Here is a 26799-nt window from a genome sequence, read left to right on the forward strand (position 1 = left end):
GTTTATGAATGAGTGATATACTTCAATAAATTTTAAAAAAAGAATAAACATGATGGGAGCTGTTGTAGCTCAGTGGTTGAGCACCTGCTTTCCACATATGAGGTCCTGGGTTCAATCCCTGGTATGTCCTCAAAAAAAAAAAAAGTAAATATGAGAATACACACACACACCCACAAAAACAAAACAGCATGGTATTGGCATAAAGGTAGACATATTTATCAGTGGAATAGAACTGTGAGTCCAGAAATAGTCCCTCACTTCTATGGCCAACTGGTTTTTGCCAAACACCAATTCCATGTTACTGGGACAAATACATTCCATCACCAGGGGCTGAACACAGTCTCTTCAACAAAAGGTGCTGGGAGAATTGGATACCTATAACCAAAATGATAAAAAGGACCCCTATCTCACTCCCTGTATAAGAATCAACTCAAAATGGATGAAAGATCTAAATATAAAAGCCAAGACCATAAAACTACTAGAAAAAAATGTAGGGAAATGTCTTTAAGATCTTGTGGTAGGTGGTGGTTTCTTGTATCTTGCACCAAGCATGAGCAACAAAAGAAAAAAATAGATAAATGGGACTGCCTCAAAATTAAACACTTCTGTACCACAAAGGACTTTGTCAAAAGAGTAACAAGGTAGGTGACTGAATGGGAGAAAATAATTTAGAAATCATGTATGATAAAAGTTTAATATCCATGAAACAGAAAGAGATGATACACCTCAATAGAAAGACAAACGACCCAATTAAAAATCTGGCAAAAAACCAAAACAAAACAAAAAATGAAAATTAAAAAAAATAAAGGGCAAAAAACTTGAATAGAAAGTTTTCAAAAGAAGAATTAAAAATGGCAAAAAAAAAAAACCACAGGAAAAAATTGTTCAACATCACTAGCAATGAAGGACATGCAAATCAAAGCTATAATGAGATACCATTTCACACCCATTAGGTACTATTAAAAAGCTGGAAAACTGTTAGTGTTGGAGAGGATATGGAGAGATAGGAACACTTATTCACTTGTGGTGGGAAAGTAGAATGGTACAGCCACTATGGAGGATTGTTTGGCAATTCCTAAAGAAGTTGAATATAGATTTGCCATGTGATCTGGCAATACCACTACTAGGTATATACCCTGACACAAACAGACATCTGCACACTTATGTTCACAGCAGTGTTATTCACAACTGCCATACTGCTTGACTCCATCTATACAAAACATAAATACAAATAAATTAGAAAGACAGAAACAGAATAGCAGCTATGTATGGCAGGGGAAGCAAAGAGATTGAGAGGTGAATATAAGGGATAGAGCTTTGTCTGTTTTTTAGTATTATTATTGGAATAATGAAAATGCTCTAAGAATGACTGAAGAGATGAATACACAATTATGTGATTAAACCAAATACCACTGATTGTCTACTTTGGATGGATTGTATGCTGCATTAATATGTATCAATAAAACTGATTTTAAAAAGAAAAAAAAACCCATTTCCTTGCGAGACAAATTCTTCATGAAGACACAAGTGGTGTTATGCAAAGCTTGAGAGTCAGAATAAGTTGGTTTGAATTCCACCTCTTCCACTTGTAAGATGTGCTGCTTTGCGCAAGTCATTTAACCTCTCTGACCTCTGGTGTCCTCACCTGTAAAAATGGGATTAGCAATCCTTCCCTCACATGGCTGCTGGGAAAATTATGTGACAGTGAGTGTGAGACAGTTGTTGTTTAGGAAATAAGTTCCCTTTCTACTTTTACCACAGAGCCAGGGTAAAGGCGCTTGATGCTCTCCATGATCTCTGCCTTTCGCTGTTGGCGGCTGCTCTCCTGGCGGTCGATGCGGGCATCCCCCAGCTGCTCCATCACCTGGTTCAGCTCTTTATTGATCTCATCAATACGCCGCTTGGCCATCTCCACCTCCTCTGTCAGCTCCCCCTCTAGCTTCTTTTGCTCCTCTAGAGACTGTCTACAAAGGGAGCAAACACTAGGGTTACGCTAGCTGGTCAGAAAATATTTCTGGCTATGGCATGTTAAAGGTACTGCTTGGGGTGGGGCAGCACAGGTCATAAGAACATGCCTGGAAATAAAAGAGAAGGTTGCAGAGTCACATACTTGCTAGTGGTGATGTATTCTTCCAGTTTCTCAATCCGCTTCTGATTTTCTTCAATCTCCCGCAGCTTTTGCTTGATCTTGGCCTGAGAGAGACAAATATACTCCGTCACTAGGGACTGAATAAATTAACTCCAATACCATGGGGCCCTGGCTTAGACCCCTTTGATGCTGACTCATTCAAGAGCCCAACAGTCCAAGACAATCTGTCACTAATGCAGGAGGCCTATGAAAAAGTAGACACACAGGTGGTGTTTGGAATGGATGTGCTTACCAATGAGGGCCTCCCAGGGTTCTAGAATCTCTTCTAGCTGTTCTACTCAGTCCAGGCTATCTTCCTCACCAATCATGGAGGCTCAAACCAAGGCAAAATAAAGCTTTACAGGCTTTTCTGCACCTGTTTTCTCATCTGTAAAGGTGGGTAATCTCCACCTCACAGAATATATATGAAGTACTTGACATATTAGCATTAATGCTGACATTACATACTTTAAAATATTTTAAAGTACTTAGCAGGATGCCTGGAACACTGTAGGGGCTCTTGGGGCACTACGAGACCTTTCCATTATTGTTATTATTATTATTACTATTGATATCAGGGAGGCAGTAAGTAAAGTATATTCAATAAGAGCGTGGGCCCCAGAGCTAGACTGCCCAGGTTTGTATCCTGGTTCTGCCACTTAACAACTGTCTTTAGACAAATTATTTTACCTGTGTCACAGTTTCCTCATTTAGAAATTGGGGTCAACATTACCTATCCCATAAAGGTGGCCATAAATGAGGAATTAAATGACCGAATGCATGCGAAGAACAGTGCCTGGTACACACAACACATTATCGTTACTGCTATCATTACTGAGAAATCCTTTTCTCTGGAACATTATCCCTATTCTTATAACTTATGCCCACCTCTGTCTCTACTTTTTTCCGTTCTTCCAGATCTAGCCGGTCCTGGTCAGCTTTCTGGTCTCGATTGAACTTCTCCAGTTCCTGAGCCAGGGTAGCTGCTCTCTTGCTGGCTTCTTCTTTCAACCGGTGGTACTTCTTCACCTATATAAGGAACAGGGAAGAAGAAGAGGAATGACCAAGTCAGTCCATTTCAGCCAAGCGATTTCCTCCCTGTCAAACCCTTTCATAGCATGCCTGGTTCTCCTCCAGCGTCAAGTCTCTGCCTTGACTCTGACTCTCCTCTTCCATCCGTTCTTCAAACTCCTGTCGGGCTTTCTCCACTGACAGCATCTCCTTTTCCAGTTCATCCATGTCACCCTTACGCTTCTTATAGTGCTTCTGAGCATTCTGCAGGGACTTCTTGGCTGCTTCCAGTTTCTTGATTTTGTGGGAGGTATTCTCCTTGGCTTTGATATACTGCGGTCGCTTCTGGTTCAGCTCTGAGTCCTTCTCCCTTTTGCCAGAGGGGAGCAGAAAACCAGTCAGCACTATGAGAATGGGGAGGGTTTCCAGGCTTTTTACCCAAAGAAAAGGAGGGCTAATTCCCCCACCCACCCCCAACCAATCTCAGGGATTTACCTAAAAGAAGGGCTTGATGCCCTACAGATCCTCACAGTGACTACCCTGTGTTTATTTAGTTGTCTCCTGTCTGCTCTAACCTTTTCAGATCCCTGTCCTTTAAAACTTCTGGTTCCAGTTTTCCTCTTCTAGAAAGGCCTTTCTGGCAACTCCAGTGGCTGGGCCTCCCATCTCTTCATCTCTCTTGGCAAGGCCACCATCCCTTTTAAGTTCTCCCTCTTCTGAGTATCTATCATACCCAGAATCTCAGTACTTAAATATTCTATCCAAGTCAAAAAGTGTGCCTGGTACTGGCGAAAGCAAGTCAAGGGGAAGAGAGAAAAATAAGTATGGGCACTGGACTCTAGGCTCAGTGGAGTTTCCCCAAATCACAGACCCAGGCCTGCCTGCCTGCCTCTTACTTGATCTCCTTCTCAATCTGCTGCTGCTCCCGCATCATTTTGCCCAGCTCCTTCTTCTTCTCCTTCAGTTCATCTTCTACTTTGTCCATACGCTTCTTGTCCTTCTCAATCTCCTTGTTCTTAGAGGCCAGTTCCTTATTGAGCTTCTCAATTTCCACTTCATTGTGATAAAGCTTAAACAGCTGTAGCTGTACCTGAGCTCGTACCACCTCATCCTTCAGGCGCTGGTAGCGGTCAGCCTGTGCAAATAGGGGAATGGGGGCAGGGTATATCTGTAAAGCACTGGCTCCATCCTGTCCCCTTAGAGCAAAGAGGCAGCATGGCAACATACCTCTTCTTTCTCCTGCTTGGCCTCCTTGCGTTCAGCTGCAATGTTTTTCTTGCGATGGTAATTAAACTGGGTATCCTCTTCGGCCTTCACCATTTCCTTCTTTCGCTTGTCATATTCCTGGGCCAACTCCCCAGAGCGACTAATCTCTTCAAATAGAGCTGTTCTCTCTTTGGGGTTCTTCATAGCAATAGATTCCACAGCACCCTAGTAAAGGTCAAAACACTCTCCTTACTCAGACCTTTGCCAACTCAGTTCCCTCACTCACTACCACTCAATCATTCCAAGAAAAGCTCACTGACACTCCCATGCCTCCATCAGGTACCACATTTCACGCTGGGCTTTGAAGATATACTTCTTGTCTTTTGAGGAGCATAGGGAACAAAAGAGAGATGCAAAGACAACACAGTGTGTTAAGTGCAGTGACAGAAAGAGCACATAAAAAGGGCTAAATGGAGCTTGGGGACAGAGGACTGGTAGGGATGTCTATCTGGGAAGGCTTCCCAAAGGTGACATCTAAGCTGAATGTTTAAAAATGGGGAAGAACTAACCAAGTAAGTAAGAGAGAAAAGGTTATTCCATGTAGAGAAAACTTAATATGCAAAGGCCTGGCAACCAAAGAAGCAGGTAAATTTGGGCAACTGTAAATGGTTTAATTAGGCCGAATTGCACAACTGGAAAGGAAGATTATTGGCATATGAGGCTGGTAAGATGGACAAGAATCAAATGATGGTGTTTCCTTAATGACAGGCTTAGTTTGGATTTTATTCTACGGCAGTGGTTCTCGGATTTTAGCATGCATCCTAATAACCTGGAGAGCTTGGTAAAACACACACTGCTGTGCTCCACACCAAAATCTCTGAGTCTGTACGTCTGGAATGGGGCCTAAGAATGTGTATTTCTAACATGTCTCAGGTGATGTTAATGCTGCTGATCTGGAAACTACACCATCATAAGGCAATGAGGAATCACTTAAATGCTTTAAGGAGAGAAGGAAAAGAGACCAATTTGTGTCTTCCTAAGATACCAGCCAAGGGCATGAACTGGAGTCTGGCAGCCCAGTAATGAGGCTGGTACATCAGTCCAGAGGAGAGATGATAAAGCCTGAGATGGAACAGGCCCAACGAGGATGGGATGGGGTTGGTAAAGAGTAGATATCCAATAACTATTTAAAATGTCTACCTGGAAGACGAGGAAGTTACGAGCTTTGATGAGAATGCCCAACTTCTCTAATTCTTCACTGTATTCATGCAGTTGGACCACTTTGTTGTTAATCTTGTACTCAGAGGAACCCCCTGCAAGACAATCCAAGAGTCAGCTGAGGACCATGCCTCCTTTCTACCTCCAGGTAACTAGTCCAGCCACCCCCCCAGGACCCAAGGGGAGCCTTCTGGCTAGTCTCACTCACCAACAATGACACGAGCAAAGGTGCGGTCCTCAACACCCTCATCAGAGTAGACCATGCTGACAAAGGCCCGGTTGGCAGCTGGCTTACCTACAGGAGCTCCATGGATCAGGTCCCGCAGGGTCTTTACCCGCAGGTTGCTAGTCTTTTCACCCAGCACAAAGCTGATGGCATCCATGAGATTTGACTTACCTGAAGGAAGAGGGAATGGAACAAAGCAGTCAGGAAGAAGGAAAAGGAGAGAAAAAGAGTAAAGGAGACATTGAGAGGAACAGGAATGTCTCCTAACAACCCAGTGTTCAGACTAATGGGAGAATATTCTTCCCCCATAAAGCCTGGGTCCAATCACAGTGCTGGATTAATGGCTTAGAAAAATAGTCCCCTTGCTGTTATTATTTGCAATAGCTAAAAACTGGAAACCCATCTAAGGAAATGGTATATTCACAGAATGGACTATTCTAATAAACTTTAATGATATGGATTCATGCCAACAGGCGAAAACTAGAAAGATTCAAAACTTAATACACAGTTTGATCTCAACCATGTTTTTTTTTAAAAAAAGGCATACTCCTACTATGATCAAAGTATACAGCATCATCTATAAAGTATCTTGCCAAATCTAAATCTAAACAAGCCCTTAGACTTACATTCCAGTTTATAGGAAATACAGATTGCAAAACATGGTAAATGACACCACAAGGAAGCCTTCAGACAAACACAGAGTGTTCTACAAGACAACTGCCTGGGCTTTTCAAAAAGTCAGTATCTTTTAAAAAAAAAAAAAAAAAGCCTGGGGGAACTATTCCAGAATACATGAGATTACTGAGACACAATCAAACACAGTGTACAAACTTTTATTGGATCCTGGTTCCAAAAAAAAAAGCCAAAAAGACATTTTGGGGTACAATTAGGGAAGCTTAACTATAACCTGGATAGTCAATGATGTGAGAAACTGATTTTCCTAAGTGTGGTAATGGTATAGTGGTAATATAAGAGAATGATGATTTTAGGAGATGAATGCTAAAGCATTTAGGGATGAAGTGTCATTAAGTCTGTAATTTACTCCAAATCACTAAGCAAAATATGTAGGTATGTTTAAAGATTTTCATAATAAAGACTTGGGGGAAGGGAAAGGCACAGGGAAAAAATGAGAATGTAAACAGTTTAACAGTGGCTGCTTCTGGGGAGGAAACTAGGTAGCTAGTGAATGATAGGGGAGACAGGAAGTCTTTTTTTTTTTTTTTAGGAGGTACAGGGACTTGAACCCAGGACCTCATACATGGGAAGCAAGTGCTCAACAAATGAGATACATCCACTTCCCAATGAGAGTTGGTTTTTTCATTTTTTTCAGGAGGTACCAAGGATCAAACTCAGGACCTCGTACATGGGAAGCAGGCATTCAACCACCTGAGCTACATCTGTTCCCCCATAAGATTTTTAACATTATGAGTAGCTATCTTTTCAGTAATACAGAGAGTTTTTGTTTTCTTCAGTTTATAATCAGAAAAAAAATTATATTTAAGTTTAGATAGGGGTTGGGTGGGGATGTTAGAGACAAAAAGTTTAACCTCAATAAATTCTATCTCAAGGTTCTCCCCAAATATATTATATGATGAACTGAAGTCCTGATTTCCATTGCCTTTCTACCTAGCCATAAAAATGGCACCCCAGGTCCTTCCACGGAGGCACTATAGGACAGTGATTTAAGAGCTTAGGTTCTAGTAAAATAGACCAAGTTCTAATCTTAGTTTCATCACTTCTTAGTTATGTGACTGTGAACAAATTGTTAAATATCTCTGACCTTCCACTCTCTCACCTGGAAAATATGAAAAACACACACACATGACTCATAGGTAAAGAATTTAAAACAATACTTGGCACATAGCTCTTTGTTGGAGCAAGAGGAGCACAAGTTTTGCATTATGACAGGCATGTGTCTGATCCTGCCAGAAGACTACCAGCAAGTTATTGCACTTCTTTGTGTCTCAGTCTCCTCATCTATAAAATGGTGATAAAATTAGGATTATTGTGAGAAATTAAATGTAAAGGGTCCCAATCAATAAAATACTTGACACACAGGTAAGTGATCAGTAAATGGCAGTCCTATCCTAATTTAGATCTGGGCTCTTAGCCTTTTAAGCACCAATTTTCAACCTGTGGGCTTCTCCAGTGCTCTCCAGGGATGATGAGAACATCTCACAATGGAAGTCATCTCTAGTCACAATGTCACAATCATTCAATATTGCAAACATTTTCATAACATGTAACATGAGCTGGACACTAGAATTACAAAGATAACTAAGATAAAACATTTCAAGGAATGTCTTCTTCAGGACACCCATAGACCAGTGAAGAAGATACAAAAACATACACGGTGAATACAAGACAGAAGAAAATAAACATCAATGTGAACCAAGTGTCGCCTGTGTGCCAGAGAGGAAGAGCAATTTACTGATTGAGGGCAATCAAGGAATGCCTTTTCTGGAGAGATGGAACTTGAAGAGAGGGGAGGCAGCAGTCAGGCCAAGGGCCCTATTGGAATAGTTGAAATCTACAAATCTACGATCGCTGAGGGGACTGAATGCCAAGTATATCCTGGCTCTTTCCACAGGGATCAATGTACCAAAACCTCAAGAAACTGGATTGGAACCCCCTCCCCCAAAGCATTAGCTGTCTAGGTCAGTGGTTCTCAAGAGAGGAGAGGGGGGAGGGGGTACTGATTTTGCCCACCAGGGAATATTTCGAACTGTTTGGAGACAGTTTTGGTTGTCACACCTGGGGAATGAAAGTGCTACTATAATCTAGTGGGTAGAAGCAGGGATGCTGCTAAACACCCTATAATGCACAAGAATGTCCTCACAACAAAGAATCATCCCAACCAAAATGTTAATTGTGTCACTGTTGGGAAACCCTGCTCTGAACAGAGCCAGGCAAGATTCCAGGAAAAGTATTCAGTATCAGGTACTTCAGCAAGAGCTAGAAAATGATTCAGGTAGATCTTCTCAGGTGGATAGATACAGAATGATTCCAAATGGACCACTTCTGGGGATAGGTGGAAGAAAACCACGGTGCATCATTTAGAGATGGGAAATTAAGATATGAAATAGAGGCCTTACCTGACCACCATTTCTTTCTAAAGACACCCCCCAAATCACTCTATCACATCAGCCCACTGGTCTTATTTCTTTCACAGCACTCATAACAATCTAAAATTATCTTATTTCCTCCTTATCCTCTTTCCCCTCCAGGATGTAAGTTCCTGAGAGCATAGACTTGGCTTATTCCGTTCTCCGCCGTTTCCACAGCATTTGAACAGCTCCTGATAAGCAGTAAGCACTTATATATTTGGTGAGCAAATGAGCACCGGCTTTGGACGGTTTCAGTGGTAGGAAAGGGGCAAGTTTAAGACACACCTCAGAGGTAAGAGAAGGGGATTCAAGACCCCAAGCACTCTGGAGACGTAAGTGCCAGGTCAGAGATTCAAAAGTGCCGCCTCCAGAGAAAAGTGAAAAGGGCGGCATTGGAGCGTACCAATGCAAAGCAGAAGGGGGGTGCTGAGATGGGCAGAAGTGTACCATTTGGGACCGGAGGACACCGGAGATTACGAGCCGTCCCACAGCTTCCGGGGGTCACGCAAGGCGGGAAAGCCGGATTCTGTGGGCCAGGGATGAAGGGGAGGAGGGCTGGGCGGGGCAAAGTAGAGTTCGGCGCCAACCACTCCGGCCTTAGCAGGGGCTGCGCAAAGCCGGAGCAACTGATACCCGGGAAAGTGGTTCGCGTCAAAGCAACCAAGCAGGCAAAGCGAGTTCGGGCCGAACACCCTGAAGAGGGATAAGGAACCCCGTAGGGCTTGCGACTTTACAGGTGGCACGGGCTGGGTCGTACTACTCTACCGCCGGATACGGGGTCAAGGCCGGGACGAACGCAGGGCCGCAGCAGGGTTTATCTCACCAGAGCCATTGGGTCCAATGATGGCGGTAAACCTCTGAAATGGACCGATGATTTGTCGCCCCTTGTACGACTTAAAGTTCTCGATCTCAATTAGTTTCAGGAAACCCATGGCGGCGAAGGTGACGGCGCAGTCAACCGTAGGAGAAGCCGCGCCGTAGCTCCGGGAACTGAGAGAGCCCGCGCGGGAAACACCGCAGTGCAGGCAGGCGGACGGCAAACCTCGCGAGAAAGAATACAAGCCAAACGGGATTTCCTGCTTTCATCACGAGCAAGAATAAAGGGCGGGGCCTTTGGACTGGTGGGGAAGTTTTGTTGATCGGTTGCCAGGGCGTGGGTTTGAGGCTGGCGGTTGGGCCCCGCCCCACCTTTCTTGTTTCCTTGGCAGCGCAAACAGCTGCCACCTCAGACCGAGTAATAGTGGAGGCGGAGCCCAGAGCACTTAAAGCGGCATTTGGGATCCTAGGAAGCAGGCGGGACTGGAGCCCACGATTGCTGAGAAAAGTCAAAATTCACAGCAGGGTTAGGCTTCGCCGGGAAAGAGTAAGGTGGGAGCTAAGCTCTGCCTTTGGCCTCACGGGCCAAGGCAGGGATCTGGAATTGGAAAGACCTCGGGGAGGGAAGGGCCGAACTAGGAAGGGTGGTCGGGAGAACTACATATTAGGTGAGCTCACACTTTGCCCAGGGTGGGGCGGGGTTGAAAGTGAGATGGAGTGTGATGAGGGATGGGGTGTGAAGGGGGTTGGGGGATTCCTGGCAACAGAGACACGGGACTAGGGAAGGCTGTGACCTGAGATACTGCCCTATCCCCTGCCTCCTGCCTCCTGCCCTCCCAGCAGAGTTCAGAGACTGCCGCTGGAGTCCAAGAACAGATTTGGACCTAAGCCACTTGACTACTTGAACTCAGACCCAAACTGGAAGCTTCAAAACGGAGACTCCTGGTTGAGAAAGGTATTTTGAGTCTACCTCCTGAAGTCAGTATCCCCAAGCTACTACTCCCCGCCCCCTCTGTCTTTCCTCCCTTCTCCATCTCTCTCTCCCTGTCTCCCACTTCCCATTTGCTCTTCCCCATTACCTTCTCGGCTTCATCCCTTGCTTGCCCCCTTCCTCTTCGCGCTCTGCTTTGTCCCCTCTCCCCTATTCACTAACATGCCCACCCCTTATCTTCCTTCTTCAGGGTAGGGAGAGATTTTGTAAATATTAAAAACTACCAAGTAGAACGGAAAAGATTGGTAAAATTTACTACCGTCAAATTCACCAAAATACACTATAAGGAAAGTGAAAAGATGGGTAACGACCCACAGAAAGCTTCTAAAGTATTGATAATGTTCTGATTCTGGGTTTTGTGGAGGGGTCACAGGTGATCATTTTATTGTTGTGCTTCATACTTTGCATGACTGTTAACTATATTCCTTTGTATGCATTAATTGTTACCATAAAAAATAGTAGCGTGAAAAGACAAGCACAAATTTGGAGAGGAAAGTCTACAATACCAAGTGTTGACAGGTATGTGGAGTGAGTGAAACTTACATTTTACCCTATTGTAAAAGTGTAAATTGGTAGAATTTCTTTGGGAAACAATTCGGCCTTATCTTGTAAAGTTAAATACACATATATCCTATGGTCCAGCACTTCTACTCCTAGATATATGCTAGAGAAACTCTCCTACTTGAATGTATGTCACTTTTAATCTAAAGTTCCTCCTCCCTCTTTTTCTCTTATAATTTTAAAATTACTATTAAACTGATTGTTTTAAAGAGTCCTACTCTCTCTTTTTAATTTTTTTTTTATTTTTAAAGGAGGTTTAGGTTACATAAATGTAACATCAAAAATATAGGGGATCCCTATAAATCCCACCTCCTCCCCCTCTCACACTTTCCCCCATTAACAACATCTTTCATTAGTGTGGTACATTTGTTACAATTGGTAAACCCATTGAAGGATAGCTACTAAGCATAGTCTCTAGTTTACATTATGGTTTACACATTATACTGCACAATTTTATAGGTTTTGACAAAATTATTATGGCATGAATATGAAATTGCAATGTCATTCAGAACAATTCCAATACTAGTCTCTCTTGAACCTACTTCAACCAGGCTTTTCTCCCCATAACTCCACTAAAACTGTTCTCATCAAGGTTATCAGTGACACTGATGTTACTGAATCACCTTGTTCTCAGGCCTCATCTTACTTAGCCCATCATCAGTTGATCACTCTCTCCTCCTAAAAGCACTTTCTTCACCTAGGATGCTATACTCTCCTGGGTTTTTTCCACCTCACTGGCTATTCCTTCTTAGCCTCCTATGCTGGCTCCTCCTCTCCCTGTCTCCCCTCCTCTCACCTCATAATGTCCTGGAACAATCTTATCTGTCTACCTTCACTCCTTCAGAGATCTCATACAGTCTCAGAGCTTTACATTTCAGTCAGGATAGATAAAATTTCACTGAGTTTACAAGCAGCCCCCAAACCTCAGTGGTTTACAAAAACAACGGTCTCTTTCTCACTTCTGCTTCTTGTCCATTGCAGGTTGGCTGCATCTCTGCTCTATGTCATCATTCCAGGACCCAGGCTGAAGAAGTATCCCTTGCCTGGGACATTCTCCTAGCAGAGAATAAAGAGAAAAGGGGCAGATCACATAATAGCTCTTAGTTCTGCTTGAGAGTGGCACATGTCAATTTTCCTCATATTACATAAGGCAAAGCAAATCATGTGGCTAAGCTTAACAGCAATGAGATAGGGATGTATAATCCTTCTGTAAAGAGGAGCAGCAAATTATTTGAACAGTAATGAAATTTACCCTGCCATTTGTATGTCATTAATTCCCTCATACATATTCTCAATTCAAACCTCTCTCCTAAACTCTAGACATTTTCACCTTTCAAACTTATCAGGTCTAAAATTGATCTCTTGATCCTCCACTGACACCATACTTGTTCTATCTACACAGACTCTTCAGTTGATAGCAACTCCATCCCTCTTGATTGCTCAGGCCCATTCTTTTTTAATTTATTTAATTTATTTTTATTTTTATTTATTTCTCTCCCCTCCCCCACCCCACCCCCAGTTGTCTGCTCTCTGTGTCCATTCACAGTGTGTTCTTCTTGTGTCCGCTTGTATTCCTGTCATCAGCACCCAGAATCTGTGTCTCATTTTGTCACGTCACCTTGCTACGTCAGGTCTCTGCGTGTATGCAGCGCCATTCCTGGCAGGCTGTGCTTTTTTTTGCGCTGGGCGGCTCTCCTTGTGGAGTGTACTCCTTGCATGTGGGGCTCCCCTACATGGGGGACACCCCTTCATGGCAGGGCACTCCTTGCCCGCATCAGTACTGTGCGTGGGCCAGCTCATCACATGGGTAAGGAGGCCCTGGGTTTGAACCTTGGATCTCCCATGTGGTAGGTGGACGCCGTATTTATTGGGCCAGAGCCGCTTCCCTGAAGTCATTCTTGATCTCTCTCTCTCACACCTCACTGCCAATCCTAAAGAAAGTCTAATCCTCTGTCTTCAAAATATATCTGGAATCTGACCTCTTCATGCCAACTCTGCTGCTTCAGGCCCAGTCTAAGTAACTATGTTCTCTTGCCTAGTCTACTACAATAGCCTCCTGACTGGTCTCCTGCCACCTCTCCCCTCAATTTATTCTTAACAAAGCTACCAGTGTAATCCTTTAAAAATCAAAATCAAAACTTGTCATTCCACTGCTCAAAACCCTGTTCATTTCTGTCAGAGTGAAAACTAAAGCCTTTACAATGGCCTACAAAACCCTACATGATATACCTCCCCTTTTCTTTCTGTCATTTTCTACCTACCTCTCCCTCATTCACTCTAGCCACACTTGCTGCCTAGCTTTCCCTTGAACATGTGTCTCTCATGTTTACACCTGAAGTCCTGCCTGGAATGTTCTCCCCTTTAGATATCTATGTGGCTAATCCCCTTACCTTCTTCAGGTATTTGCTCAAATATTACTTTCTCAATTATGCCTCCCTGACTTCCATATTAAAACTACAATACTGTCCCATTTAAACCATTAAATGTACATATGTTTTATTTTTTTTAATCATACAGTACATATTATGTTTTTACTGTCTGTCAGCCCCCACTAAAAAGTAACTTCCACAAGGCCAGGATTTTTGTCTTGTTCCCTCATATCTCCAACATGCTTAAAGGAGTGCCTGATCATTTTAGTAGGCACTCCCTAAATACTTGTTAAACTATAGAATGAATGTTGAGGGGAAAAAAGTAAGACACAGGAGAATACATACAGCATGATTTATAAAGTTATAAAACAAGAAACCTCAAAAAATATTGTTCAGGGAATCATACATGCACAGAGTATATTTATAAATAATAGTAGGGGAATCATCATAGTTTAAAAAGGGTAAGGATGAGGGAGAAAAAATACCGTTTACCTCGGTGCTATCAATAACGTTCTTTTTTGTAAGATGGTGAGTTGGTTCATGGGTCTCTATTTTTTCATGCTTCCTAACTTATATAAGGGTTATGTCTACTCTGGTGTATATATCAAATATTTCACAGTTACAAAAGGGTGAGAAAATGAGCAGGAACTAGCTATAGGAGGAGTTGAGGAATGGTGTTGCAAACAGAGGACCACCGCGTACCTGAGGTGGGAGCAACTGTTGTGTGAGAGGACATGACAGGAGGCCAGTGTGCTGAGAGCACTATGAGCAAGGGAGACAGTGGTATGAGGTGAATTGGAGAGGTGTGCAGGAACCAGATCTTGAGAGCCCAGAGTAAAGAGTTTGGACCTGATTGTAAGTGAAGTGGGAAGGAACTGGAGGATTTTAAGCAGGCAAGAGAAACAATCAGATTTATGCTTGAAAACAAATTTTTTCTTAATTTTTTATTTTTAAAGAAGCTTTAGATTACATAAATGTTACATGGAAAACGTAGGGGATTCCCATACCCCCCTACACTTTCCCTCTTTAACAACATCTTTCATTAATATGGTATATTTGTTACAATTGATGAACACATATTGAAGCACTTCTACTACCCATGGTCTATAGTTTATGTTGTTTTACACTTTGCACAATTTTATAGGTTTTGAAAACGTGTAATAATGGCTTGTATCTGTCATTTCAATATCATGCCAAACAATTCCAATGTCCCAAAAATGCCCTGTGTTACACCTATTCCCTCTCCCTCCCTTCTGGTGACCACTGTCTTTATATCAGTGTTACAAGTTCTTCCATTGCTAGAATATTAATAAGTCTACTTTAGTCCATAGTTGCATTCCCGTCTTATGTTTATTCATTCCTCAATCTTGAGGATTTGGGGATGCTGATGCCTACTCTGCTTCTGATTAAGAGGGGGCTTAGATCCCAGGGGGCAGATGGATGCTTGCAGTTTTAGATCCTCTCTGTTTTCTGGAATAGGCATTGTCCATCATCATCCTTTTGTTAGTTGTCCTGGGCAAGTCTGATGAACTGGAGAGCAGGTTGATTGCAACTCTGCTGAGATTCAGGGCTTGACTGGCATATGAACAGCTGGAAGATTTAAGTGTCTGGGGCATATATTTAATAGGTATAGGTATATAGGTATAGGTATAGTGCTAATTATAGGTTCAAATAAATGGGCAAAGAACCATGTGTAGGAAAATTATAAATGAGTCTAACTCTGATACATTATTTTGACTGGCTTTGGCTGGCCCACATGCCAAAGCAGACTTCCCAACATGAGATGGAACTTGGGCAAATTTAAGTCCTCTGGCCTTTCAACTGACTAGAGAATATGTAATAAAAATAAAGGGGGAAATTTATTTCAGAAAAGAAAGCTTTTTCTGGTCTTTGTTTCATCATTGGGCTATAGGAGGCAACAGATGAAGCTGGAAGATCAATACGGAGACTGTTGCAGTAATCCAGGAAGACAGTGATGGTGGCTTGTACAAGACAGACATTTGTACCAAACAGATGGAGGATATATTTTGAAAGGAGTGAGGGAAAGGAATATTAAAAGATGCCTCCAGGGTTTTTGACCTGAGGAACTTAGCAAATGGTGGTGCCATTTACTGAGATGTGGAAAACTGAGTAGAGCATAATGAGAAATGGGGGAGTGTTGTAAATGTGTTTGAAACTAGAAAGGTGAGCAGGGATCAGATCACAAAAACTCTTATAATAAATTTGGCAAAGGTGTTGGGACTATCTTGTTAGCAATAGGGTCAAGGTTTTTGGGTGAGAAAGGCCATGGTCATATTTGCTTCAGAAAGATCACTCTGGGTGTCAATGCAGAGAAAGAACTAGAGAATGCAACACCAGAACAAGGGAAGCCAGTGAGTCTCCTGGGGACAATTGTCTGGCACCAGATTGTGAGACTTGAATTAGTGTGGTGACAGCAGAGATGGAGGCTATAGATATGAAATGTATTATGCATATGAAATATACTAGGAAGTAAAATCAGTAGGAATCAATAACTGGTGTATTGTAGGGAGAAAGGAATGGGAACACAGTCAACACTGATTGGCCATCTACCTTACCCTTGCTCCAGGATGCATAAGGTAGACCTGTCATCTGATCACAAGGAGGCAGCAGCCATTGAAGCTAGAAGAAATCGAGAAAAGGAACGACAGAGCCGATTCTTCAATGTGCGGAATCGAGTTATGGGGGTGAGTGGGTGGTGGAGATTATTTCATTTTACTTTTTCATTTTAAAAACAATTTATTGAAGTATATCATTCATACATGAACATACATATACATACATATACAATAAGTAAAAGTTGTGAATTTGCAAAAGAAACATACATATCATCATACAGGGCTCCCTTACATCACTCTACCACAAATACCTTGCATTTTGTGAAACATTTGTAACAAATTATGAGAGAGCATCATCAGAGTATTAGTACTAACTATAGTCTGTATCTTACATTTGGTGTATTTCCCCCAACCCACTCTCTATTATCTTTTTTTGTTCATAAATTTATATAAAGTATAATTTATATAAAGTGTACAATAAATGGCATCTGTTATAATCAAAGAGTTGTCCATTCATCACTTGAATCAGTATTAGAGAATTTTCACTACTCCAGAAAAAAAAAACACCCCAACAACAACAAGCCCCTATCATACCCATATGTTAGCACTACTAATTGAAAATCCTATGTGCTTTCACCATTTCTATTTCCAAAATTTACAAACAACTTTTTCCCAGTTCTGTACAGATTAAACTTCAGCTTTCCATTTTCTACCTTATTCTATTCTCTGGTGACTTATATACTAGCTATTAACTCCATGAGTTTATTATATTTAGTTCATAATAGTGAAATCATAAAATTTGTCCTTTTGTGCCTGACTTGCTTCACTCAACATAATGTCTTCTAGGTTCATCCATGTTGTCATATGCTTCACGACTTCGTTTCTGCTTACAGCTACATAATATTCCATCATGTGTATATACCACAGTTTGTTTATCCATTCGTGATTTGATAGACACGTGGGTTGTTTCTATCTTTTGACAATTGTGAATAATGCTGCAATGAACATCAGTATGCAGATGTCTGTTTATGCCACTACTCTCAGTTCTTCTGGATATATACTAGTAGTGGTATGGCCGGTTCACATGATAGATCTATATCTAACTTCCTTAGGAACCACCAAACAGACTTCCACAGTGGCTGTACCATTTTCCATTCCCACCAACAGTGAATAAGCATTCCTTTCTGTCCACATCCTCTCCAACACTTGTAGTTTTCTGTTTTGTTAATTGTGGCTGTTGTAGTAGGTATGAAATGATATCTCACTGTAACTTTGATTTGCATTTCCCTAGTAACCAGTGAACATTTTTTTCATGTGATTTTTTGTCATTTGTATTTCTTCTTTAGAAAAATGTCTATTCAGGTCTTTTGCCCATTTTTTTAAAAGACTTATTTTATTTATTTCTCTGTCCTTCCCCCCACCTGCCTGTTCTCTGCTCCCTGTGTCCATTCACGGTGTATTCTGTGCCCAGTTGCATTCTTGTCAGCAGCACTAGGACTCTGTGTCTCTTTGTTGCATAATCCTCCTGCATCAACTCTCCATGTGTTCAGCACCACTCCTGGTCAGGCTGCGCTTTTTTCACGTGGGACAGCTCTCCTTGCAGGGCATACTCCTTGCGCATGGGGCACCCCCACACGGGGATGCCCCTGCTTGGCACAGCACTCTTTGCACACAGCAGCTCTGCGTGTGGGCCAGCTCTCCCTATGGACAGGGATGCCCTGGGTTTGAACCCTGGACCTCCTGTATGGTAGGCGGATGGTCTATCAGTTGAGCCACATCCGCTTCCCCCCAGTGTCTTCTTAATGTCTTAATTTCTTTAACCACTTTGTCCTTCAACTCCATGATTGGATTTTGGATATTTGTATGAACTTCACTGATTAGTTGTTTTAAGTACTGTGTCTCATCTGGTGCTTTGAATTGTTCCTTTGCCTGAGTCATAGCTTCCTTTTTCTTTGTATGGCTTGTAATTTTTTGCTGATGTCTAGATATCTGATTCTTATGCTGAGTTTACTCTTATATTCAGTTTTTCTCTTTTCCTAGGGTTATAGTAAGTACCTGTGTGCTACCACTGTTCTTTGACTCTTGGTTCAACTTATTCAAGATATTTAGGATTGCCCCTGTTTGCTCAAACTAGGGCTAAGGACCCAGTAATGGGGTGCAGGCCAGTTGTCAGGGGCCTTGGAGAGAGGTACAGTAAAGGTACCATATTGCCTCCTTTATTTATATATTATTTTTGCCTTTTCAAGCACTTTTATGGTCTGCCAGCTGATGGTACTCCTTGGCAGACCTTTCAGCCCAGAGCCCTAATGGCTCTGGGTACAAAGTCGTGGCCTCACCCAGCCTGGAAATGTGCAACCCCTCCACTGCAGCAGACTAAGTATGCTGGCCTAAATAGGAATTTGCTGTAGACTGTGTCCCTTCCTCTTCCCTTTCTTGGGGAATAGAACTCCAGAAAACCCTTCATTCCCCAGCCAATGCAGTCCACAGCTGCTGCAGTCTGCAGATTGCTATTTGCTCCCAGGGTGAGGGGATGGGCACAAGCTGCCGCTCTTGCAACTTTATTCAAGGGATTTTTCATCCAAGTGAGACTCCTTTCCTTTGTCCTCTATCTTCTGTGTGGTATCTTGCCTTCCCCTGGTGTCCTGAGCCCCTGAACAACCTCCAGACTCTGCCTGTCCTCTAGCTATTTTTTTTTTCTGGGAGAGAAGTGATCTTTCTGCCTCTGTAATCCATCTTCCTGCAATTCCCTCCATAGACTATTTCTTAAGACCATGGGCCAGCCCATTCTTGCACCTGTAAAGCAACATAGCAGGGCCTGAGAAGGGGGGTGGGGTACAGAGAAAGAGACTAGGGGAAGAGTTGCTGGTGACAGCTACCTCTTCTTGGGTCATCTCTGGGCCATGTGCCTGGGTGCTCAAGAGAGAGGAAACAAATTAAAAAAAAAGTCTAAGGAATATTTGGTTTTGAGCTGTATGTATATTATATATATAAAGATTGCTGTGTTGTTGGATAGAGGGAATGCTGCATTATAATCTGGAAAAGACACCATATGTGTGTTCAAGGGACAGTTCTGCAGTTACTAGATGTGTGACTTTAGATAAGTTACCTGTCTTCCCTGAGCTCCAGACCCCTCATCCATAAAATGAGGATAAGAAAAGGAAGTGTTGACGTGATTAAAAGAATGGTGGCAGCTCTGAAAACCTGAGCATAACACCTGACAGTACGTAGTTGGCTAAGGGGTGAGTGGTCTGATTGAATCAGCTGGCAAATGTTTCCTCTGGGCCTGCTCTGTGCCCCAAGCACCGTGTTGGGCAGTGGGGATAACAAGGTGACTAAGGCACAGTCTTTGCCCTTAAAGGGCTCATAGCCTAATGGAGAAGATAACATATGTAGACAGCCTTCAATGTAATGTGGACTGTGGGTCTAGATTCTGTGGGGGAAGCACCAGCCTTAAAGGCTCAGGAAGGTGAAGCCTGAGCTGTTTTTGAAAGATGAATAGAAGTTCAGGTAAAGAAGGGAAGAAAGAGTGTTCCAGTTAGAGAGGGCAGCTTAAGCAAAGGCATATAGGTTCAAAGGAGCCTAAGATGTGCAGGGAACAGTAAGCACAGCTCCTACGGCTAGTGTTAGGGTGGTATAGGGAAATAACATACTGAGAAATGAGCCTGGAAAAGAAGGAGGGCTAGATCACTGACAGACTTTGAAGCAATGGTCAGGTGTTGAGACTCCATCCAGTAGGTACTGGGAATCTACAGAAGAATTTTGAAGCAGGTAAATTATAAGCAGTTTAGGTTCATATAGGAAAATTTAGGTTGTATACATGCTTCCATAATTTCAAAAAAAGAGCAATTAAAGCAACAATGACATGTAATGCACACGTGATCCTAGACAGGCTCTAAAAATGGAGAAAAGGCTGAAAGAATATTGTTGGGATACTGAAGATAGATAGATGGTAGAGGGGTTGATAGAACAATATGGCAAATGTGGCAAAATGTTTAAATTGTTAGATCAGGGTATATGGAGGGGTTGGGTATAGCGGAGTTGTCTTCGTGAGTTTTGTATTACTTTTGTAACTGTCCTGTAAATTTGAATTATTTCAAAATAGAAAGATTAAAAAATTATAAGCAGTTTTTCTTAGAACATCCAAAGCCCCCTGCTGAGCCCCTACTCTGACTTAGCTCATTTCTTTGGTACCAGGTGGATGTTGAAGCACTGAACAACCAGGTGGAAGAACGAAAGCTGCGGGAAGCAAGAGAGCGGAGCAGGGAGGCAGCTTATGGTAAATAGCCAATGCCAGGGGCCAGGCAGGGGAGGTAAAGTAAGGGCCTGAGGGAGCTGAAGCAGGTAGCTCTGGCTCTAAGTGGAGCCTGAGGACCTCGAGTGATAGAGGAAATCAGAAGGACCTCAGGAGCAGAGGCCATGCTGGGTGGGCTCTTTCCCTGCCATAGCGCCTTCTCCATACCCCTGCCCACAATCCCCAGGTACCAGCCAGGGGCAGTATGATTTGGTAGCCCAGATGCTTGAGAAGGAACAGGCAGAACGCACACGTCAGCTGGCAAAGAAAGTCCAGGAGTTTCGAGAACAGAAGCAGCAGCTTAAGAACAGACGTGAGTTTGACGTCTGGGATCCAGACCGACTCTGGAAGGAGTTTCCAGCTCGCCTCAGTGACAATGATGCCCACTGTGGCCCGGCCAGCCTGCAGTGCTTCTCTGGGGAGGACCTGGACAGGGCCACGTGTCTGCGAATGCAGCAGGACCAGTTCAGATACAACCTGGAAAGGCAGCTGCATGAGCAACAGCAAGCCAAGGCTGATGAGAAGTGTTCAGGTAAGCAGCTGGGCCTTCCAGACTCAGAGACCTGAGGCCTGGCAGGGAGTTGTCCTGAGCTCAGTACAGTACCAAGGAGACCAGAATTGAGTTGGGAGGTCCAATTTGTCATGAGGCTGATGCTGAAGGGTTAGACTGTGCAGACCCTAACCTCTCTGGCTTCCTTCAGTAACTGACAGTGTAGTCATTGTTCCACAATTACCCTGGCACTCCATTACCTGGAGGCAACACGTTGCAGACAGACCTGATGGCTCTGCCACTTAGTAGCTGGTTTGGGAAAATTAATTTTCCTCTCTGTGCTTTAGATTCCTCATTTTAAAATGAAGATAATAGTGCATACCACATTAAATTCTTATGAGAATGAGATACTGAATGGAAAATACAAGCATCAATACTCGATAGCTTCTAACTACTATTATATTATCTGTGGCAGCATCCTTCTCTTCCATTAGAGTAAGCCCTTCGGGGGCAAGGACCATGTCTTATCTACTTACTCTGCTCAATTTTCAAGTCACCCCTATTATGACACCCTGTTCTGTTCACCACTTATCACAGTTGTAACTTTCTGTCTTTACCCAAAATGTCATTCAGCCCACTGAAAATCAACCACATCTGTCATTTCCACCCCATATGCTAATTACCTAGTACCATGTCTGCCATGGAGCCAGGAGCTCAATAAATTACTGTTGGAAGAACAAGTGAAGAGCAGAATAAACAAGACAGGGGCCCTGTCCTCTGTGAGCCCACAGAGCCATACCTTCCAGAGAAACAGTTCGATGAAGAGGAAAAGATACACCACAAATCATTCATCAGCAAATACTTATGCTTTAATACTGTGTTAGGTACTATGACAGGTATGATAGAACGGTATCTAGGACATGGAGGGGAAAGTAATACAAGAGTGGCTAATTCTCACAAGAGGGAGGCAGGGTAGGGGTGATGCAGGTTGCCTGTGAGAAACTGTGTAGGAAGTTATGTAAAATTTTGCCAGCCTGGGAGGAGAGAATAGAAATGGCCATTCTAGGCACAGGGGGCAACAGGAGGAAGAGCACCAGGGCTGTCAAAGGTCTGGGTATGTAGGATGCAAAAACAATTTAGTGTCAGTGCAGTGCAAGGGTGAGCGGTGGAGGAAGAGAAAATGGGCAAGAACCTTCAAAACCAAAGTAAGGGATTTTGACTTCATCATGTAGGCAGTGGGTAACCACTTCAGGGTTTTAAGCAGGGGAGTAACAAGACCATTTCAATAAGCAGCAAATGCTAATCTGCCTACTTTGTGCCTGTCATGGTGAAAAAGCAGAAAAATCACTGCCCTCATGGAGTTTCCATTTTAATGGGGGCAGAAAATAAACAAGGTGAATTAGTGAAATACGTAACACACAAAGTGGTGATAACTGCTAGGGAAAAAAGCAAAGCACAGAAAGGAGATACAGGGACTTTGGGGGAAAGGGGTGCACAGTTGCAATTTTAAGTAATGAAAGCCTCACTGAGGTAACATTTGAATACAGATCTAAAGATGAGGGAGGGAGCCATGTAAGTACCTAAGGGAAGAGTTGTCTTGTTGGAGGAAATAGCTAGTACAACGGCCCTGAAGCAGGAGAGAGCTTGCCAGGATTTTTCTGAGGAACAGAGGGGCTGAAGCAAAGTGGGTAAGGACAAGAGAATGGTAGGCAGTGAAGTCAGAGGGTGATAGAGTCATCCCTGTGGGCCAATGTGAAGAGGGCATTGACTTGTGGCAGGCTGATGGACAAGACAGTGATGCAACAGGGACAGCACAACATTAGGAAGAGTCCTTGTAGAGTAATGGAAGGAGCATGGGCTGAGACCTAGATTCAAATCCTGACCTTCTGCTTCCTGGCTATGTAAGCTTCAGCAGTTTAGTGGATTTCTTTGGTCCTCTCTCTCAATTTTCCCATGTGAAAAATGGGGCTTTCCTTGCTAGGTTGCTGTGAAGACTGAAATGAAACAATTCACCTTTACCTCTTTTTCTCCTGCTCTTCAGTCTCTGAAGTCAGTATCCCTGTGGCTCTTCAAAGCCAAGCCTTCAGCCTGTGCACTGGAACCCATTCTTCCCTGCCTCCCCTTGGGCCGTGCCCCTCAGATATCCTCTCCTTGTGTTTTCAGCATTTGCCTTCTACACACCCATTCTGTACAGGCTTAAGTCTAACCCTTCTTAAAAGACAAAAGCCTCCCTCAACCCTGATTCCTCTGGATGCTGTGAGACATCTGTTTTCCTTTACACCAAACTTTTTGAAAAATCTTCCACTTGCTGTCTTTTTACCCTAACTTTCCATTCATACCTCAACCCCCTGAGATCTTTTTCACCACTTCAGTGAAATTATTCTTCCTAAAACCACCAATGTTCTTTGTGTCATCAGGCAGGGAGGGTCTTTTTAGTCTTTTTTCCTTGTGGTCAAGGACCTTTCCTACTTCATTTGATTCTGATCATGTCTTCCTTCTTAAACCTCTTTATTCCCTTGGCTTTCATGACACCACATCCTGCTTCTAGTTCTATGACTATTTCTTCTCTTTCTGCCCTTTGTGAGCTCCTCTTCCTTTTGAAAATTCCTTTTGAGACTCTGTCCCTGGCACACAGCTCTCTGTCCTACATACTCACCTCACATGCCCTCAGCCCTCATTCTGGTTTCAACTACCATGTCACCTACCACCTCTGTGCTGAGGACTGTGTCCTGCAGAATCAAATATCCAGATGCATGCGGATCACCTCCAGTTCAACATATCCTAAACAGAATTCACCAATGCCCTCTAAATCTGTTATTCATTCTGTATTCTCCTCTTCTTGTGGTGGCTACACCATCTACCTCGTCATATAAACCAGAATCCTGGGAAACATCCCTAAGTCTTCCCTCCCCCTCACTCTCTCATCCAATCCAACAAGTACTACTGATGTAACCCCCTATCTATTTCCCCTCCATCTTATCATTGGCCTAGTTTGTGCCCTCTGAACTGGACTTTTAATTGTATTTTAAGGATCACCCCCTCCCAGAAGCCATCCTTTCACCCATCATCAAATCTCTCCCAGTGCCCTGTGTCATTGCCCTTACCTCATTGTGGTATGATTATCTATGTCTTTTCTGCTCCCCCACTAGACTGGGAGTACCCTAAGAACAGGATCTGATTAAGTGGTATCCTCAGAGCCCAGCACATCAGAGGACACAGGCTCAAGTGATGAAATGATTTACCCAAGGTCACACAGCTCAGCAGCAGGAGGGCTGGCACTGGGACCCAGGTCAATGGGAGGTATTTTTCAGTTAGGAACTTGAGAAAACCTTGGTACTGCCACTTTGCTTATCCCTAGCACCAGAGAGTACCCTCTTCCATAGCCCTACAAATCAGAAAGCACCCCCCCCCCGAAAAAAAATGACAGACATACACATACACAAACCTTGAACAATGGATAAATGTGTGAGCCAGAAATGGTGCAGGCCAGTGTAATGCCCAGGCCATATTTCTTTCTGTAGACATGCTCAGTGACCAGCTGCGCCTAGCCATGGACATGCGGGCCACCCACCTGGCCAAGCTGGAGGAGTTCTGTCGCATGGCCATGATGTCTGCCATGGCCAATGCCAACAAAGCCCAGGTACTGCCTGGGCCACCCAGTGCACAGTGTCCCCTCCCTGCAACCCCCTAAACAAAGTCCTGGGGAACCTCAGCCACATCCTTCCCCTCACAACACCTCTTTCTCATGCACCTGAGGACTCCTTCCTTCCGGCAAAAGATTCATCTTCCCCCACCTCCACACTCAAGATGATTTGATACTAGTGCATTATCTCCCCATCCCAGCCTCTCAGTCTAAGGGATTCCTGAGGGCTGGGAAGCTTCTTGCTCATTCTACCCCTTCCTTAACCTTACAGGTCCCTAAAAGGCCATGTATAGTCTGGTCTGTTCCCTGAGATCAAGAAGGGTAGGGTCACCTGTAGCCCCTGTGATTAAGTTCTCTGAGGTTGGGCACCTAAACACTCACGTTCTGGGGGCCCCACCAGGCAGCTGAGCTGGCTGAACGGCAGCGCCTTGATCATCAGCACAATCAGGAGGCCAATCTCATGGAGATCCAGAACCAGATCACAAGTGACCTACTAACTGAGAACCCCCAGGTCGCCCAACACCCTCTAGCTCCCCACCGGGTCCTGCCCTATTGCTGGAAGGGCATGACTTCAGAGCAGAGAGCTGCCATCAGGAAAGTCCAAGAGGCACAGCGCCGTGAAAAAGAAGCACAGCGCCAGGCTGAACAAGCACTGGATGCCGAATGGGAAAGCCAGGCCATGAGCTCAGCACAGGCAGCGTTGGAGCTGGAGCAGCAGGAGAGGGAACTGTGTGCTGAATTTCGGAGAGGGCTGGGATCCTTCAACCAGCAGCTGGCTAAGGAGCAAAAGGCCCAGTAAGTTCTCAAGGGTGATCGTGGGGATGAATACCATGTGAGGGTGTGGAGGGATGGGGAGGGTCTGGAAGAGCGGGAAAGCACATTGGCTGAGGCCTGGGATTTCTTTCACAGGCAAAATTACCTGAATTCAATAATCTACACCAATCAACCAACAACTCAGTATCACCTACAGTTCAACACCAGCAGCCGCTGAGTTTAGCATGGTCATCTCCCCCTTCTTTTCATCAAGCTCAAGAAGTCAAGAGGAAAATGCTGCTTACTACCACCCCCATCCATTTTCCAGTAGGAGGGAACTGATCTAGTACTCCCACCTTCTACCCTAGATAATAAACTTACTGAAATCAAGGCCACATGTTGCAAAAAGTGTGAGGTTCTGCTTCTCTCAGGACTCTGAGCATCCAACCCTGTCAGAGTCTTCATGCATTTACTTTTCTTCCCCATATCAGTCCACCCAGCATATAATACTGTCCACTCACTGTGAGAAATACCGATTTTATTAGGCACAGAGGGTAACTGGTGGGCCGAGGTACAACATGGTGACTGGGCTTTCTTCCACACTGGTAGTTAGGACTCCGGGAGAAGGCAGGACAGAGGAGAATGTGTGCTCTGTGCCCTCTCCCTTCAAAGCCTCAGGCAGATGCCCCCATCCAGTCAAATGACCTCTCCATTGAGGAATGGGTTCTCAGTGATGACCTGTACCAGATAAGCATACTCAGCAGGGTCACCCAGTTGGCTAGGGAAGGGCACCTTGCTGACCAAGAAGTTACACACTTTGTCTGGGAGATTTGTCAGCAGTGGGGTTTCAAATAGGCCTGGAAAAAAACAGCCTGAGTCAGAAAGTCACCCTTGCTTTACTTTTACCTGGTTCTCCTTCATCTTAGCCATACTTCTTGGTACTTCCCTAGGGCCCAGAGATAGCTGCTGTTGAGTAGGTTGCTTTCTCCTATTGCCTATGGATCTCACCTAATTCCAGGTGCAGCAGGGAGATATGTCTACCTGGAGCAATGGTCATCACCCGGATGCCTATGGGAGCCAGGTCTTGAGCAATGGGCAGTGTCATGCTTACTCTGCCCCCCTTGGAAGCAGAGTATACAGTTTGTCCAACCTGGAAATTGAGTGGATCAGAGGTGGGAGGGCCTCAACAAATCACTGCAGGGCAGAAGGCTTGCCCCTGTCCACATACCTGGCCCTCGAAGGCAGCCACATTGGCAGTGTTGATGATGACCCAATACCAGCTACCAGGCACATCACATTGGAGGTACTTATAAGATTGGTCTGGAGGACGGGTAGAAGAATGGGATAAGATGTGAGACATAGGCAGCCTTTTGTCCCCTAAAAGCTATTTGGGGGACCCACAGCCAGATGTGT

At 43.9% G+C, this 26799-nt stretch overlaps 2 protein-coding genes across 7 annotated transcripts in view; one reads left to right on the forward strand and one right to left on the reverse strand.

Moving 5' to 3' along the window:
• Nucleotides 1-9939, reverse strand: part of SMC1A (structural maintenance of chromosomes 1A) — a 52660-nt gene extending 42721 nt beyond the window's left edge. The window contains exons 1-9 of one of the 2 annotated variants that reach the window (XM_071213181.1): nt 9720-9939; nt 5772-5960; nt 5546-5658; nt 4367-4570; nt 4036-4274; nt 3251-3509; nt 3017-3157; nt 2111-2193; nt 1757-1964 (exon numbers count right to left, since the gene is read on the reverse strand). In XM_071213181.1, the coding sequence (XP_071069282.1) occupies nt 1757-1964; nt 2111-2193; nt 3017-3157; nt 3251-3509; nt 4036-4274; nt 4367-4570; nt 5546-5658; nt 5772-5960; nt 9720-9828 (1545 nt within the window). In that variant the 5' untranslated portion in view covers nt 9829-9939. The remainder of the gene's footprint in view (nt 1-1756; nt 1965-2110; nt 2194-3016; nt 3158-3250; nt 3510-4035; nt 4275-4366; nt 4571-5545; nt 5659-5771; nt 5961-9719) is intronic. The other variant, XM_004480357.5, reaches the window with a different exon arrangement.
• RIBC1 (RIB43A domain with coiled-coils 1) lies at nt 9926-25776 on the forward strand. Of its 5 annotated transcripts, none has more exons than XM_058291927.1 (9): nt 9926-10380; nt 10553-10667; nt 12246-14161; nt 16221-16338; nt 20404-20485; nt 20688-21032; nt 24512-24630; nt 25034-25428; nt 25543-25776. In XM_058291927.1, exons 4-9 carry the CDS (start codon nt 16222-16224, stop codon nt 25622-25624), a joined length of 1140 nt encoding a protein of 379 aa, XP_058147910.1. In that variant the 5' UTR covers nt 9926-10380; nt 10553-10667; nt 12246-14161; nt 16221; the 3' UTR covers nt 25625-25776. The 5 variants fall into 5 exon arrangements, with proteins under 5 accessions (XP_058147910.1, XP_071069287.1, XP_058147905.1 ...); XM_071213186.1 differs by lacking the exon at nt 12246-14161 and adding an exon at nt 11163-11222 and having other exon boundaries at nt 9996-10380; XM_058291922.2 differs by having other exon boundaries at nt 10103-10264; nt 10556-10667.
• Nucleotides 25777-26799: the final 1023 nt, after the last annotated feature.

Source organism: Dasypus novemcinctus, chromosome X (genome assembly GCF_030445035.2).
Source record: "Dasypus novemcinctus isolate mDasNov1 chromosome X, mDasNov1.1.hap2, whole genome shotgun sequence".
Lineage (NCBI taxonomy): Eukaryota > Metazoa > Chordata > Mammalia > Cingulata > Dasypodidae > Dasypus > Dasypus novemcinctus.

Excerpts from the sequence above, each read along its gene's own strand:
- RIBC1 (XM_058291927.1), top strand. The coding sequence starts at position 16,222 with ATGCATAAGGTAGACCTGTCATCTGATCACAAGGAGGCAGCAGCCATT. Across the intron at positions 24,631-25,033 it reads CCAATGCCAACAAAGCCCAG|GCAGCTGAGCTGGCTGAACG; the intron begins GTACTGCCTGGG and ends GGGCCCCACCAG. Across the intron at positions 25,429-25,542 it reads GCTAAGGAGCAAAAGGCCCA|GCAAAATTACCTGAATTCAA; the intron begins GTAAGTTCTCAA and ends TTTCTTTCACAG.